Source organism: Acanthaster planci, linkage group LG19, assembly GCF_054643075.1.
Source record: "Acanthaster planci isolate LZ-2023a linkage group LG19, COTS_SCS, whole genome shotgun sequence".
Classification (NCBI taxonomy): Eukaryota; Metazoa; Echinodermata; class Asteroidea; order Valvatida; family Acanthasteridae; genus Acanthaster; species Acanthaster planci.
Genome location: NC_141795.1, coordinates 10,501,400 through 10,519,503, shown reverse-complemented (window position 1 = coordinate 10,519,503; position 18,104 = coordinate 10,501,400). Strand labels below are relative to the sequence as shown.

The 18,104-nt window shown below is 42.7% G+C and overlaps 1 protein-coding gene across 2 annotated transcripts in view; it reads right to left on the bottom strand.

Annotated features, from left to right (window-relative positions):
• Positions 1-3,048: 3,048 nt before the first annotated feature.
• The window catches only part of wrn (WRN RecQ like helicase), a 133,755-nt gene continuing 118,699 nt past the window's right edge, over positions 3,049-18,104 (bottom strand). For both annotated transcript variants that reach the window (XM_087149197.1, XM_087149198.1), the window contains 2 exons: positions 16,571-16,773; positions 3,049-5,664 (listed from right to left, as the gene is read on the bottom strand). In XM_087149197.1, coding sequence (XP_087005323.1) covers positions 5,446-5,664; positions 16,571-16,773 — 422 coding nt within the window. In that variant the 3' untranslated portion in view covers positions 3,049-5,445. The remainder of the gene's footprint in view (positions 5,665-16,570; positions 16,774-18,104) is intronic.

The window sequence follows — 18,104 nt, the reverse complement described above, 5'->3', positions numbered from 1 at the left end:
TAGAAGCAGTCTTCTCAGAAAGGCCCAGGAGGAAGCCGGAAGACGGGGTGACATACAGATCGAAAACCCAGACGGCGCAGGAGGTCAGTGGGCTCTGCTGTCACGGGCATGGGTAGTGATGAGCCCGCAAGGCCCGGTATTGTCTCTGCAGGTAGTGCACCGGGGGCAGAGTTGTGTTGTCCCGTGGAGTGTCAGTGTCTTTGTCACTAAGGTGTGTAGCGCAACGGAAACTCGATAAACTCGAAGATGTCAAAAAGACACGTCCGTTTAGAATGATGCTCAGGAAAAGAAGGACGAACATGGCGGCCATTCCGTTGTGCGTCATGGGACATGAGGGCGCACTAGGGTTGCTAAGAAGATTTAGCGAATTAAATCAGACGCAAAGGAATTTGCATATTTAGCAACTGTTTAGTGACGGATTGCGATAGGTTGAAAGCAGAAAACAATACCTTTTGTTGCAAACCTGATGGGTCTGCAGACTTGCAGATGAAACTAGTGTAGCACTGCTACAATTAATGACCACTGCTTTACTTAAATTGGGAACACTGAACATGCATCTTGGCTTCCAACTTTTCTGTGCATTTTTTCCTGAACATAAAAATTAGCTCAGAATAGAGAAACAAACATATTTAGGAATGATGAAAATAACTTGAATGTTAGAAAATTAGTGCTTGTGAAGAGACAAGGGATCAACACACGGCTCGATTAATATTCATAGGTACATGTACATGTAAATGTATTTTACATGCATGCAATGGTGTGTGGGCAGTAGGTAGACCCGCCTCTGAGTCTATGCTATAGTCTTGGCCCAAAATTTAATTGCATAGTTTTGTCTCTGTACACCACGTGGGTAACATACGCTGGCATGCACAGCTGAATACATGTAGCAGTAACGGTAAAGGGTGCCTATCCACGGAAGACAAACTGCACCATATGAAGCAAGAAACGAGACGGAGAGAACCCCCCCTGCTTTGTGATGGTCATTGTCTCACTGGAATCTGCGGAATTCTGTTCAGACATCTAGGGGGATGTGTTAGGTAAGAATAGTCTAATGCTGCTATGGAAATTTGCAGAGGAAAGCTCCAGAAAGTATGAAGTAAATACAAACACTACTACGACAAAGGAGTAGGAAATGTAATTTCAAGGTTGGAGATGATGTTCTCGTCAGATGACATGAAACTTCTGTTGTAATGGAAAGGACCTTTTTCCCAAAGTAAGCAAGGTAGACCAACAGATAGATCTTGCAGACAAGGTTAAAACTATCCATGCCAACCTTCTAAGGCTTCAACTGTGGGAAAAAGATCAAAGGTCAATGGAAGAGAATGTTTAGAATGAACCACTCATCAACGTACAAATGTACGTATATTTGTAAATCTACAATAAGAGCTTGCATTTGGCCGAATGACCCATACAGTGCATGTATTCAGCAGGGAGGGTAAGTATTTGGCAGAACAGACAACATTTGGCAGGAATGGACAAGCTTATTGTATTTGCCCAGGAGAGAGCACATTTGGATGGAAGGAGCAGTAGCTAGTAGGAACAGACAGAATTTAGCAGGAACGTACAGAATTTGGCAAGAACTGAAAGAATCTGGCAGGAAGGGACAGTACTCAGCAGGAAGGGACGGTACTCAGCAGGAAGGGACAGTGGATTGTGGCAGAAAGAGATGGAATATGGCAGAAAGACACAAACTTTGGCAAGAACGTACAAAATTTGGCAAGAAGAGACAGACTTTGGCAGGAAGGGTCAGAATTTGGCAAGAACAGACAGTATTTGGCAGAAAGGGACCGTATGTTGGAGGAATGATCAGTATTTGGCAGGAAAGAGCATAATTTGGCAGGAAGGGAAAGAAATCTTTTTGATGTCTTGATAGATCAACAGTAAGCCACGCAATAGGATACAAGACAAACGCAGACACTATTAAACAGGCTTCTGTCAACGTGACGCCAAAGGGTGCGTTTGATTAGCTTACACGAGTAAGTCAAACTTACGCGAGAGCGTTCGTTTAGCCATTACGATCCTCGTGCCTGCCCTGGTGTCAATCACCACTGCCCCAGCTGGCGAGCGGGTCTCTGGAGGCTGCCCGAGTGTATTAACGTCACGGATGAACTGTTCGAGCATGGACGTACATGATGGAAGGTGGCGGAGACTTGACCTTTTTCCTGGAATGCCTTGGCGAATACACTGCAGCGTTCGTTTAGCCTCCTTTCGAGGCTTCCCTTGGTGTAACACTGGTGTATTCAGGGAAGGTAATCGAACGCACCCATACATACAGGAACAAATTGCAGTATGCTATTGAGTGGACACTATTTGGCATGATACAGTGGTATTTCCAAACCCGCTGAACCCGGCAGCATAGACTGTTGCTTGAGGCTTGGAGGTACCGGGTGATTTGTACAGTGTGCGGCCAGAGCTTACAGTTAGCTCTTTACAAAAGCTACATTGCACACGTACGGAAACATATTACTGCTAAACATATAAAAACATTTTCATGTACGTACTTTGTATGACTTCAAGACACAATATGAAATGAAACGTTTTGATTAAGACCTGGGCTATTTGGCCAAAATTGGGGTTAAAGACAGTTACAGGAATTCAAATGCGCCTAGGCTTTAGACTTACCATGCAGCTTTTAAAACTACACCGAAAGAACCTGCACCGAAAGAACATACACAGAAAACTGACTTGCACAGGTGCCAGTGTTAGATACGGAAACCTATCTCCTACGTATAAGAAACTATCATGCGCATGCATTAAATTATCACGTACATGTATGTGAAATAATCACATACATGTGTGAAAATAATTGTCTGTGTGTGTTTGTGTGTGTGGTGGTAATACGTTTCCGTATACATTCACACTGAACGTGACCCTGAAAAAACTAGGACAGATCTCTGAATTAAACGGCTCTTTAAGTACAAGCAGCAAGAAAGGCAGTGTAGCAGGGGCTCTTACATTGAGTATACATGCATATCGTGCTTATATGCAACTTGAGGTAAGCCGAGGTGAGATGTTTTCAGTAAACGAAATACACTACACAAAAACGGCTATTTCACTGTAAGATCTTCTTTTATATCAGATTTTGCACATCCAGATCTTTTCATAGTTTATTTTAATACATTTTAAAGGTCATTTGAGATCTTAAATTTCTTGCTCGTACTTAACTGCATAAATCAATGGATTGTATCACAAGTATCATGCAGTACATGTATAACTTTTAAACAGTCGCTGTGCAAAGTCTTATAAAAATATTGAAATGTGACTTTTCAACTGTCCACTTAATAGTTGACCCGACTTGTACAGATTCTGTTGCTCAGTCCTTAGCCACAGGTAACAACTAACAAGGTACATGTATCTCTACTTCAAGCACAAAGTCCATGTCTCAATTCTGACCTCATTTTTGGAGCAGAATTTTCAAGATAGGCAGAGCCAACACACAAAGTGAAATGAGTTATAACTTACAGGGTACACGTGTGGATTATGTGTGCATGGAAATGCAGTGCACTAGCCTTTTGCAACTTAAATTTGAATACAATCTGGTACACTGAGTTATCTGATTGCACATAAACATAAAATATGAATTTCTCAGACCAAAGACACTTGCTATACTTGCTATACTGATTTGGGGCACGCTTTTGTATAGCGACCACCATTTCTGGAATGGGCTTGGTCCTTTTTGCTCTTCCTATCCATTAAAAACAGAGTATTGGTGCAAAGCATTTCTTATGCAACCAAGCGAAAGCTTGCCTGAAATTGTGAGTTTGAGGTATAGCTACAATGTCTTTAGTACAGAGAATTCAAATTGTTATGTTCTCAAACTTCACATCAATCTAAAGGTAGTGTGCTGCACTGGTAAAATCCCCCAAATCCGATTATCGTATAATCCTGAAATATCTTACTTGAAAGAATGTACGTAACAGCCTCAATCAGTCTGTAAAATATTTCCGCCTGTCCTGTCTGTTTTCGAGAAAACAGACATTTTGTTCTCTTTTTTTTCCACGATGGTCAGCTGACCATTGTATAAGAGTTAATTTCAATTCACACATCACATTCTGTAACAGGCGCCAACTTTCTTGTGTGTAGTGTTTGCAGACGTAGTGGGAGTCTCCATTAATGAATGGGTAAACCTAAAAGCAGTCAAAAATATACAGACAGAAATTGACCATTAGCACTGTAAACTGAAATAAGATGTAAAGTGGAAAATAAGTTGGATCAGTGTTATGTGAAATTTTATTTGAGGAAAGGATTTTCTCCATGCAAAAACTTTTCCAATTCAAAATCACCCCTAGAGTATAATGTACACCTATGATCCAAATATGGTGGCTGTTCTGAGCAGAATGGTGAAAGGGACTATACTTTCATCAACAAACAGTGTGATTTCCACACATTAAACCTCTCGTGTTTCAAGACATAATTTCTGCTTTGCTTGTAATTATTAGTGAATCGACTAAGAATAGAGTTTTTAGCCTTTCATTAACATGTAAACAGTGCAAGCTAAATGTTACATGTACATGAGCTGCCACATCTCAAGATGTGTGCACAATGGCTCACATGTATGACGATCATAGACTGTACTAACAGGGCAGAAATGCACGTATTCAGGAGCAGCATTTCGATTGAACATGCACAAATTTATTGTGTAGCATGAAGTTTTAATAGGTGTTCAGCTGTTGTGAATTCAACTGAGTGCGGGCAATTAAAGCTATAAATTCTAAGAGCTCAAACTCATCATTTTCTGGAGGAGAAATTTTTATGCCTCCTAGGCACAGGCATACATGTAATTAAAATAATGCAAATGTTCCTAGAACACAATGAAACTAAAGATGGAGCATGTTCTGAATGATGTAGTGTGCAAGAACAATATATGCAAGTAACATACAACATGTTTTTTATCATTTGTATGACGCATTAAACAGCTTCAGCCTAACTCATCTGCAGTACAATGCACACCTGTTTGCATTTTGACACAGACCAAAATGAAATGCTCATTTGCTAATTGTGCATTTAGATATTTAGTGTGTCGACTTTGCTGATACACTGTTAAAGAATACAGACCAAGACATGCAAATACTGTAAAAAAGTCACATTTTTCATAGGTTTTGTGCACAAACATGGAACTACCCAGTAGGCTTTACTTTGCAAGGCGAGTAAGTGCCCTATGAACTTAATACTCTTGTGTGGGTACATTCAAGACGCATGTAATATCCTGCCCATTTCAAGGCCTATTCAGATCGACAGATACTCAACAGTTTCCCATGAGGTGGTAGCAACTGTCACATTCCCAGCATGAATATAAATTTCTGAAAATAAATGACTGTATGGTAACCATTTCCTCATAGTTAAGGATTCATGTCAATGCACATTAATTAAATGTGTATAACAGTGCTAACTTGCACCATTTCCAAGAAAAACTTTTATAAAACCCTATTGCCTCAAGTCGTGCATTCACCGCCTTCCAAACAAGCTGCTTCCCTTTGTCTTCTTACTGTTCCCCTCACAGATTTTCCCCTTCTTGGCTGATCCCTCAAACCAGCTGGGCAGTTTGCGTTTGGTCCCATCCTGCTCCAGTGACGGACTGCTATTGCTCATCTGTGGGCTGGAGGAAGGGGGATCAGGTATTGTTGTAACTGAGAGTGGGGGCTTGTGCAGTGGAGACTTGTATGTCTGTTGGGTCAAACAAGGGAAAATTACATATTAATTATCAATACTCTACATCATACAATTCTGCCATCCAATCCAACTTCTCACCGCTGATAATAAACGAGAATTTTCCAGCAAAATGCAACTGTGTTAGGCATGCAGTAATACATCATATTAGGCACCTTATGTAACGGCTTCAGGATCATTATGCTGGGTGGGGGGCACAAAAGAAGGAAAAAAAGGAGTCTGGTTGAGCTGACTTGCATGGCGTAGTGGGTCAAGGAAAGAATTAGTATTGTGGGTGTCCATGGTTTGAATCTCAGGATAAGCCTACTTATTTTTGGTGCTATTTTTCAGGCTGTTTCCTATTTGAAATGATCCATTTGAAAGGTATTAAGTTTATTGCCCAAATCTGTAGCACAGCCATTTGTTTTATTCAAGGAATAAAACAATTTGATTCAAGGAATAAAGTTACATGTATTTTTCATTTAAATTTGTTCTTGAGCCTCGATTATTGGCATGATATCCATTTCATGTAATATCATAATACATGTATATTACTTTGACATTTTGAACAATAGCATTTTACTGTAAATCTCTTGTTCACTGACAGTGGTGCATTTTTGGATCAGATGACTATGCTGCATGTAAACTTGGAACATGACTTGGAGCTCACATAGACTCTGGCAACATGTGTGATGTTGCTGCTATAGCCATGTCTCCCAGTCAGGCAAAGCTCTGGCAAAATTTGAAAAAAAAAAGGTGTAGGGAGGCCATTGACTCCTGAATACCTGACTGGATATGTATGGAAACACGTCACTGACATGGGAAGATGGAGCAAATTCAGTAATGTGCCCTCTCATTGTGGTTGACCATAACCAACAAAAGGAAGCCTTGGTGTAGTTTCTCTTTGTCTGCAAGTTTGGGTTTAAAAATTATATGTGAAACTTAAAGTTTTGTGGTTGTAGTTACAGTTAACCTTAAACAATTACATGCAAATTTTAGCCTGAACTATTTGCAGAACAAAAAACTATTAAAAATTGCCATGACTGATTAAAACCATGCCTTACTATATACGTAAAAATGTTTACAGTTGATACATGTAAGTCTTAATAGTAATGGACAATTCACTCTAATGTGCACAATGCTACTCTAATAGTCATGACAGGAAACTGGCCAACAAATGGCCATATATTGCAGAATGAGTGTGCACGAAGCATCTAGAGAAATGGGCAATAAACTTTATATTGAAGCACAAATATTGTGGAAACGGGCTTACTTTATGTACTGATAATACAACTTCAAATTATATTCATGAATACAGAAAGTACATACATAAACAAGAGATCAGGTTCTGTGAATTAACTTGTAGAAACCTTCTTGCTCAAGATTTTTTGGATATGCAACTGCAGAGCAGTGTGTGTGCGGTCACAGTACAGTGCAGCAAAATTATTTGGCTGGAATGGTTGCTGCATTTCCATCATGCCTCCTTTTAGCATTGGTGTGGCACAGCATTGCTTCATTGTATAGAGCATTTTTATTACGCAGGTGTTTACATCACTGCGTCAGTGAACAACAAAAGGGAAGGAAAAAAACAAAAAACAAAATGCATTAAAGAGCACTTCTAATAATGTTGAGGTTTTTGTGTTTTTGTTGACCTTACCATCAGAACACTATTTTACAGCATGAAGTTTACTTTTAGTGTAATAAAATCAAAGTTGCGATTCAGCTCCATCTTTTGCGAAAACCAAATTCATATTTAATACATGCAAATGATATTTATCAGACCCCCAAATGTCATTGTGTTACTTGGTACTGGCAAAGGTCGCAAGGGTATGTACGCACGTTTATGCGGATGTGTGTCAGTAAGGACTATACTTAGCTTTTTTCCCGACATTTCTTGTTTTGGTGGATTGTTTGCAATAGTTAATGTGCTGAAGTCCTGTGTGGTCAGTGGATTCTCTCAGAATTGCTGTACAAAACCTGAATTTGTCAACCTCAGCAATCTGGGCATGTCCAGAGAAGTATTTCGGAAAAGAGAAAGGGCCAGGGTAGGATGGAGTACTCTATTATTGCTGAATTGAGAAATGGTTTTGTCAAAGGCTTTTGGAGCACTTTGTTATATATAAAGAAACTGTGTACTCTCTGTGCGGGATTTACTCCGTGACTGTGCGCCACGTCGTCCACCATGATGAGGGCCTTGGGTTCCCCTCAATGACATATAAACAAACAGCTGACCTTTACAAACATTTTTCAGAATTTGTGTCTTGGTGCACACACAAAAAAGTCCCTTTAAAAAGTATTTTGAATGAGATGAAAGACAAACATTATATATTGTACTCAGTCTGGACACTTCCATTTATAATTAAACAGGTAAAATTCAGAAAGAACAAGTTTTATTCATAGGTGCTCTTTGAGAGTAGAAGTATGTTGTAGGCTAGTCACTTGAAAATGGGAACATATAGTATGATGACATTTATGCATAAAATACAACTGAAAATTCAGTGCTATCTTACGTGCATACTACAGTGTGGACAGGATCTGGCATTGTGCCAATAAGCTTGCTGCAGCCAAACCCACCTATCACTGGTGGCTGAAGTGGGGGGGAGACTGGGGGCAGTCACCCCCCACTTTTTTGATGGGGGGTCACAGGTCCTACAATGGGATGGGGCTTAACCACTTGATGCCGAATGACATGTAAACACACGTAACTGTCCTTTTTTGTTCCACGGAGGACGTGTACACTTGTTTAAGAATTCTTCTTTTTTTCATTTCTGCGGTTAACGTGTGAACACGTCATAGGTCAAAGCACAATCACAAGGTTGAAGAATTTGCTGGTAAAACCCGCCCCCAGCAGTTTTTCAGGTAAGAAAATTAGACGCCAACTGGTTAATGGATCGGACAAAGGATGACACGTAAACATGCACAATTTTCCTTATTTGTTCCATGGAAGATACGTAACACTCATTTAAGAATAATTTTTTTCTTTTCTGCGGTTGACATAAAACGTCATGTTTGGTTGGGTCAGAACGCAGATGACAATCCTACACACGGATGCTGCTACCGAGTGGACCCACCCCCAACAAACAATAAAACGGAAACGCCTTTCCTGAGTAATTAGAGTTAAATAGAGAAGCCCACACTATATACAAAAGAGCTGTGGGGATTAAAGACCTTTTTGCTTGGGTAAGCAGATTCCTAGAGAGCAAAACCACACTTACAAAAGAGAGGTTACAAAATCCCAACTCAGTTGTATCCAGCAAAATCACACACGGACATGGGTGACGCCTATACTGTATATGCTATGCAACTTTTGTATGTGAACCGGTTGATTGGCTGATATCAGATGCTCTCACAACTGGCCCCCCCCTTGAAACTCATTCTGCCACCAATGCTGCCATGATGAAAAACCCCACCAGCAGTCCATCGTGTATACACCAAAGGCCTATAATGGCAATAAACACATGCTCACTCAATATGCAAGTATGCCTTGCGGCTGTGGGTCCCGTCCTTTTGGGTCTTTGGTTCAATATTCATGACTGTGGACATAATTTTTAAAAAGTCATATGCAGCAAGGTATAAGACGGAGAGAACCCCCCCTGCTTTGTGTTGGTCATTGTCTCGCAAGAATCTGGGGAATTCCTTTCAGACATCTTGGGGGGATGTCTTAAGTAACAATAGTCTGGAATGTGTATAGGGATTGGACATGTTGGGGGGTACCCCTCGGTCTCATTTCTTGCTGGTTATATAAAAAGTTTAGATGCGCTAATGACAGAGCAGTTTTAACAATTTATTGCTTTTCATCATCAGCAGATACATGTAGGTTCATATATGTGTATTACGAATAGGAAAGCCCTATGGAAAAACACATGGACACTGTGTGTAATAAACTGAATATTTAGTGTATTTTATTATAAAACCAGGAAAACTTTTTCCATTTACATGTATCTGATCCGAAATTTAATTGAGAATACAGAAATGTGGTCTTCACTGAAACTGATGTCATAAATGATGTAATCATGGGTCATATGGTGTCATAATTTATGTGTGAAATTTAAGCAGCAATATGGCGGCAAATGTCCTGGGGTGGGATGGAGTGCCAAGCAGCTCCATCTGGACTGAATTACCCCATTGTATACAACCGCGTCTCCTAATCAAATGCCACTGTGTGGCTTCTCATCCTGGCCTTGTTTCTTCTACAAAATAACAGAGGGTGTCAGCAAATTCATGTCGCAATAACCAGGTTGATCCAGGCAGGTTGAGCTCATATGACTTGGCTGACAGTCCACCTATGAGGACAATGCTGACCACAAACGCAGATAGGTAAAACTTGTTACAAGGACCACTCTGACCACAAACCCGTGGGTAGAGCCCATTAGTCTCGGCCAGCAGTCTACAAAGTTCTAGTCTTTGTCTCCTTGCGTTAGGTGGCACCCAACAAAGGGGACGACAGCCAGGGTGCTGCAGCTTCCCATGGAGCAGGTCGTCCTGGTTCCTCTCCATGCCACCAGAGTCCTTGCTGGGTGGTCAAGTCAGTGGGTTGGGACTGCTGCGCCAGACTAGATTTGCTGACCAGGGATCTTTGACTGAGGTAGGCGAGGGTTACACCGTCCACCACGTTGGCTTTGCTTGAAGACGACTATCCTTCGCTCGCTTCCTGAGTCTCCCTTTTGCATGAACTTCTGATGTCTCTTTGACTGCCCCTTGTTAACCCATTCGCGACGGATGACGGTAAGAGCCGCTGTAAAAATTGAGATCCTCAGCCCGCTTTTCAGCTATTATTCCCGGCCCATCCTCGAGCGAATAGGTGAAAGAAGGCATACCCTGGCTCTTGTATATATGGTAATTGGCCTTTGTGTGTTGCCAAGAAATGAAAAGGCTGAATTGCATCATAAACACCAGCTTCACAATAGTCCCCACTTTGAAAAGAGGCAACGGGAATGTGGAAGTGTGAGTAGAGCCGCACGCCACAATGAGCCTTTTCACTGTGTAATTCAAAGCGTGCAGAGCACGCAGGGCCACAAACTGAGAATATGCGGTTTGGCAGGTGGCCTTCGTGGCCAAGCAAGGCTGGAATTCTCAGAGTCGGCTTTCGGAAAAAAGTTTTCGTCATCAAGGGGTTAAGGATTGCCATGCTACACTGCTAACGTTCCCACTCTCACATGTGAGGATGACTCCAAGGACCGTTTCTACGACTTCCAGGGAGCCACCCTTTGCAGCATTCCCTGCAGTGACAAGTGATGGGTGACTACAATGCCAGATTTAGTTTGAGCCACGACATCTGAACGGGTATCACTGGGCGACACAATATTGGCAACGTTAACAACAATGGCCAGCATTTCCTTACCCTTTGTTCAGAGTTCGGTACGGCCATCACCAACACCATGTTCCAGCTCTGCAACCACTACAAGACCTCCTGGATGCACCTGAGGTCTAAGCACTGGCGTCACATCAACTATATTATCATCAGACAGTAACCTTCGCAATATTTTTATCACCAGGGCCATGTGCAGAGCAGTGTGCTGGACTGACCAACTCATCAGGCTTTGAGGCTCCACATGAGTCCTGCCAAGAAGCAGAAATCTTGGAGGCAGCTCAATGTCTCCACTACAAAGGACCCTGTCACCAGAGATGTGCTAAGTGACGTCATCACCGAGTCCCTTCTTGCAGAGTCAAACTGCAAGCCAGCCCAGACCTGCCGCCCTCATGAAGGAATGGCAGATTTTTGATTTTGGAAGGCGTCCAAAATATTTTTATCGGCGCGCCGCGATCCGCTTCAATGCGCCGCACAGTGCTGCACGGCGCCGCACTCCAGCCTCCTGAGACCCGCTGATGCGCGGCACCATGTGGCACTGGTGGGAAACATGCATAACAATGGTGTCACGGCAGACCGTACTTCATAAACACACTATCTAAACATGCAATCAACTCAGCGTCCCGCAGCATGCTGATGTTTTTTAGTTTTTTTTGCAGATCATTCTTATTTTGAAAAAACATGGAAAAAGCTTGATCGTAAATTTGGATCGACTAGAAAAAGCATAGTGTTTGCCATTTAGTGTGATTTTGATGTCTGATTTTCTGAAATGCATTTTTTCACTCTTAAAACAAGTTATCTTACCTCTGAAAAAAAGTCTTTCTCAATAACTGAAAAAAAACTTGTTACAAATGTGTGGAATAAAAATCAAGAAAGCAGTGTGCGTTACATAAAACGGCCGTTAATAAGCTTGGGATTTTCCCTTGAGCACACGCTTGTTGGGATTTCTCATAGTCAGCTCCCGAACAATGCCTAAGGAAAACACTACTACATACGGGGTACACGATGCACAGCCACCGTGTTGGCAGAGTTGCAACACTAATGTCAACTTGATTCTAACTATCCAGCACATCATGATTGATCGTACATGTACAAGCAAGGATTGGGAAGAGAATAGCCTAGACAGCTTTTGGCTTCCCTTCACTGCTTTCCCTCACCACAGATGACTTGGATTCTGTCAAATACCATCCTCGGATACTGGAGGCTGCGTGTGTATGCGTACATCCTGTACTACATGTGCAGTACATGTAATGTTAGGCAACTTTCATGTCGGTAATTGGCCGCATGCACTCGGTGAGTAGGCCGAGTAAGGCGACCATTATGAACTATTTTATTCGTTTGCTCAAAGTGGCTGCATGATTTCGCAGGTGACTTTTAGCTGGTTTTAGTGGGTTAATTTGTCCATTCCTTTAGACCCCCAATCAATTGAAATGTAGGATATAGCATTGGATGGATAAGGTAGTTGATTTTCTTTGTACATCATCGAGGCACTCCTGAGAGTATGAGAAAGGTAGGGGTCTCACTGACTGAGTACATGTATATTTGAAAATTTGATGACATAAAATGATGAATATTTATGCTAGCACAGTAGCAGCAATGATACGTATGTTTCAGAGGGAAATTATTAACAGTGCATGTCCCATTTTTAGGATCACTTGCATAAGTGATGAGAGCCACGAGAATATGTGCCAGGCAAGCAGCTGCTTCATTTCATGAAATTTACGTCGCATTTTCACCTTTTGGAAATAAAAATCCCTGCCCCAAATATTTTCATGGTAAGGTAAAGCCTTTTCCTGTTTTGTGAAAATAAAATTGAGATATGTTGTATAGTAACAGAGTGGTCAGAACTAGTCATTTTTGTGAAAAGCTCTTCGCGTAAGCGGTAGTTTGTTTATGTTTTGGGGAAATTTTTGAAGGTTTGAAACAAAGAATTTGAATTTTTCGTGAAGTCTTCAAAAGTAAGGTGTGGTGGAGAAAGGTGTAAAGGTTTTAGATTTGCTGACGGTTTTCCGCTAGATTTGTTTCTCTACCCGACCAGACGTGCATATCGACTTAACTCGACCCCGATTCCATTTACGGCCTTAACCACTACCAGGCGGGGACTCCGAAATCGGAGCCGTATGGTTTATATGTGTGGCTGGGGTCTCCGAACTCGGACAAAGGAAACAGGGCCCTGTAACAAAAGACCGTACTCCGAACAAAAGACCAGGCTGCTGGGCATTACCGGCATTTTTCACTCTCAAAAGTGGTGATAATCCAGCATTATTTTGAAACCTTATACCAGGGTCTGGGGTATTTAGAGCAAGCGGATTACCACCGGGGACAAAAGCTCTCCACCACCGCAGGGATGAGCCACATAGCACCGCTGCATGCTAATCTGGCCCCTATTGAAAAGAGGTCAGCAGTGCACTGAGCCAGGTTCGTGAACAAAAGACAGTTGTATAACACCGCACGATCTGGGCTCTGTTTACAAGGCTGCAGGCCTGGCTGAAATATTCGGTCGTCAATGAAGGTCACCTGTCAACTTACAGTAGTGCCTAAATATTACTCTGTGCGGCTATACACGACTGTTAAATGGAATGATGAATTGTTGAAGGATTTTGAAAACAGAAAAAATGATAGTCATGCCGGCCCAACATCCTCAACGTTGAAAAATGCCCCGGCACGAAGTGGTTAATTCAGTGGCTAGACTTGGCAACGAAAGACGATCACGAAAGTACACTAAGTTAGCATGAAGTTTATTATTGAAACCAAGGTCTATGTGCCATTATGACAGTGCCAAGAAATGCTGAAATTCACGGTATATATCCCCAGTTTTATATGTACTACACATGCGTGAACCACATGATACTGTACACCGGCTCCATGTACAGTACATGTACATGTACTTCGGTGTGCGTGTAACAGGCTGCATTTTGCCGTGCATGCATGGTGCGTGGCTTGATCGGTTGATGCATGTAGAACATGTAGATCGCGCTGCGCAGAAATATCAAATATAATCCATGACAGTCGAACAAAAAATTATTTTGTGTAGTTGCTAAGGACAATTCCATATGGCTCACGAAGGTCTGATCAAGTAACCGCTGCCCACAGTCGAAGTCGTTAATTTCCAGGTGTCTAATGGGAGTGAAACATACTGTGATGAAATGGTTCAAAATGAATAATCACAAGTTAGAAAAGTTGTGGGCATGGAACTGCAATATTAAGGGTAAATCGACGTCACTAAAACTAAGATCAATAAAATAATTTTCTTAATGAAACCTTGCCCATTGGTGACAAACAGTATTAGATGCACGCCTCAATACAACGGTGAAAATAAAACACAAAATGCCCCAGTACTAGAAATAAAGCAACCATGCTAGTTCTGGTTCCGTGTTTGACGCTTTTCATACTGGAATCTAGTATGCTCAGTGAATAGTCGTTGATGTAAAAATGGACATGGGTTCACTGCCAAGATAAGAGAGGAGCCTGGGTACTTGCTGGAATGCGCGATATCTGCTTGGAGCCTGTGTCTTCAGCCTAGGAGATCAGCTTATAGAGCACTCATGGTTTTACTTGCACATGACAGGGATTGCTTCAGCGTTGATAGGCCAATTTTGGTGGGAGGTGGAAAACATGCATATACGCCGGGCTAACGACGTACAGCCCTGCGTGTTAAGTATCTCACAGACAGTTGTCTGTGTATTACACAATTTTCCCTCATGGGAATGTGCACAATTCAGTCTGGGCTGGCAAATTTATGCTCGTCTAAACCGGAGTCTCATCTTACCAAGAGTCGACTGTATTTTTGCCGCTCTCAAAATGGCCCTGTGTGTTAAAGCAATAAGGCGGCTATCGAATGCACAGTGGGTACGGGTATTGGGTCGAATTGCCCGGAAGAAAGGCAAACTGACTTGTGATACATGGAAATGCAGTTCGTGATTTAATTTTAATGCATCTATTTTATGTGTTTCAAAACAAATTTATATTCAGCGAACTAAAAATACTTTGGAAGCGCAAAAATAGCAGCAGCAGAGTACGTTGGAAAATCACACGAAAGCCCTTGTCAATGTCAGGGCGTATTGAGCGGAGAAATCACGTATAGCTCACTACATGTATGCCACTGACATGTCTAGATCCCGCCCTGATACGTACAGGTACATTGCAAAGAATAGGGACTGCGAGCCAGACTAATGCCTGAGATTCCCAGCAGCGACAGAAAAAGGGCAGCACTGCAATACAGGTACGTAAAACTTTTCCGAATGCCAGGTTGATGTCAGGAACACGTCAGGAACACAAGGTAACAGCAGAGTACGTTGGAAAATCACACGAATGTTTATTCATTGTATTTTTAGAAGGGGGGAAAATGCTGTTCCCCCATTCCAATGTCAGGTCGGTGGCTTTTGTTGTTGAATGAGAGTAAATGAGGTAATCTCATCGGGCAGTGTTGTCACGCCGACAACTAATCTTCAAAGCCCGCTGCGGTGCAGGGTGCTTTATTAATATAACAAATGCCACCGACACAATAGCTTATCCTTAATGAGCTGTGGCCTGAGCTAGAATACCGTACCATGCCGCGCTCACTTAGATCGTCCAAGGGGATAATAATCCGCCGCAAAGTTGCTGTCTTGCACTGTGGCGCGCCGAGTAACTGAATTTGGATGCCGGGCACATGGTCAACTGGGGTCGCACGCAATGCTATTTGTTATTAAGTGATCTCTTTTCTGGGTACCCAGGTACCCGATGTTGACAAAAAAACGGGTACCCGGTTCAAATATACCCAGAAATGCACACTCCTAGAGCTCAGTCTTTTCTTCTTTTTGGGGGGTTTCAGGGGAAACTTCCAAAAGGAAATGTGGAATCTTTAAATGTTGATAAAAGGTTAAATAAACTGGAAACCATGACTGTGTTGGTTAATTGGTGAAAACCGATTTGAACTACAGACTTACTTTTCACCCATACTATGCATACTAAAAAAAATTGTATCTCATTTGATTATGAGATTCAGTTAATATCAATCCAAATCAATATTTTCACAAAACAAACTACCTTTGGCCCGATGTCAAAAAGATTTCAATCGGCGTGCCGCAGTGGGCTCCACAGCGTCGCACTGAGGGTCAGTGCGCCCTGGCTGACTGACCCTCGGCGTCGCCAACCTACTTAGTGTTCCTGCATAACAAAGGGTACAGATTTGCTTAATGCTTTCATGGATGACTGCATTCTGGGTACTTGTAGGCAGCCGTGGTGCACCAACAGAATCACAGACACTCATGTGATGCTGGCCATTTTTGCTATTAAAGGCTTTCTGTTAAATAAAAGCATCTTTGAATATTGTCCAACAGGTGAAACAAAATCGTGGAGTTGTCACGATAGTCCACTTACAAGGCTTTTTGACATAACAGAAGGCACAATAGGGATGTTTAATGAGCTGGAGACTGGTCTGGGCGCCTTGCCGAACTGTAGAGGGTCGACAGGTGACTTGGAAAAATGCGCCGTGGGGCACCATGGCGGCTGGCAGCGCACCGATAAAAATCTTTTTGACATCTTGCCTTTTTTGACATCGTGCCTTAATATTTCACACTTGTGACTCGTTTTTTTGATTTGGCTCACAATTTCAAAGAAAATGATGTCACCTACCATCAGCTGGGGGCCAACCAGTCGGGATGAGCCACTCAACTGCCTACAGGGTACTGGTTTGGCTGTCTTGTCCATGTTGTCACTGACACTTTTACATGTAGGAATACCATGTTGGGTTTGGAGAATTGCTACAACCACTTTGAGCTGGTACCAGTCCACTGAGCCAGGCAAAAGGGCTTTGATCGGAGCCAGCTGACTTATGTCTGAGTGGAAAGTGAAAAGTGATTCAACGACACATTTATTGCAATGCTTTTAAGTAAAGACAATAAAAACAAATAATGAAAAAATTAAGGAAACCAGTGAGAATCATCAGTCACTACATATGCATATTTCCCAAGTGCTCTTTCGCTATTCGCTAAATAATTGATCAACCGTAGTGCGCCCTCTATCGGTTCACCCCAGGTATGGTTGCCGCCACGTTTGTCCTTTTTCTGGGACACAAGGACACCAGCCGAAAGTGGGGAGGACGGGAGGGTTGTGACTGTCTGGATAGGTACGACGTCGAGGACTCCTGCTGCACTTCTGAGGGGGAAGTCCACTTCAATCAATTTACCCAGACATTCACAACATATTCAGATTAGCACGGGACCCTGGAGGTCTGGAGGCTGCTGTTATAGACAAAGCATGTGGATTGTTGTCTGCTCCAGGCCGTCATCGTGGCAGCATTGTCAGAAAGGCCAGCTGAGCATAACAATCATTTCAACAATGGCCAGCGGGTCAGGTGGAGAGTCTCTTGCCGAGGGCAGAGGATGCCAGAGCCCGTTTGGTGGAAGAGGTCCGGCCTGAGCGGTAGAATTAAAGGGCTGGCTAGGTCAGGAGGGGGGATGAGGACTCGGCAGTGTTCTTGCTCAATTTTAGACAGTATGGCTGAGATCAGGGATATTGGAAGAAATGCGTAGGGGAATATTTCTGCCTAGCGGAGATGGAAAGTGTCAATTGCCCAAGCTTGTGGGTCATGGAGCCTCATACAGAAGGCCAGAGGCTGGGCAGGTTGGATCTGGAGATGTGCATTGGTTGGAGGTCGATACCATAGTCCAAGGCCCAGAGGAACATTTCTCTCATCAGGAGGCATAAGCTTGGAGAGCGGATGCCCCCTTGATAGTTTAAGTAAGAGACCACTGTCGCATTGCCAGATTGGATTAGGATGTGTTTGTTCTTGATGGTAAGGTGAAGTGGTAAAGGGCGTTGAATACAGCTTGGGGTTCCAGGATGTTGATGTGACTCTGAGGACTGGTGGTTTCCAAGTCTTTATGCATGTAGAGACAGCAGACGGGGACCAGGTCCATGAGGCTCACCCATGAGGCTCACCCTGAGGCTCAGGAGGTGAAGCCAATCCCAAGCAGGGCCGAACGGCGAGGAAGGTAGAGGCTGATGTTGTCATGGTTTAAGAGGAAAACACAGATGGGTGGAAAGGTTGTAGACGAGGCGGGTGGAGTCTGTGACCTTGGCTGTGGACCAGCGGGATAGGTTCTGAAAGATAATGATGTCTAGGCAACAAAAGTAGGTAGTTACAATCCTGACGACATGCGTGAAA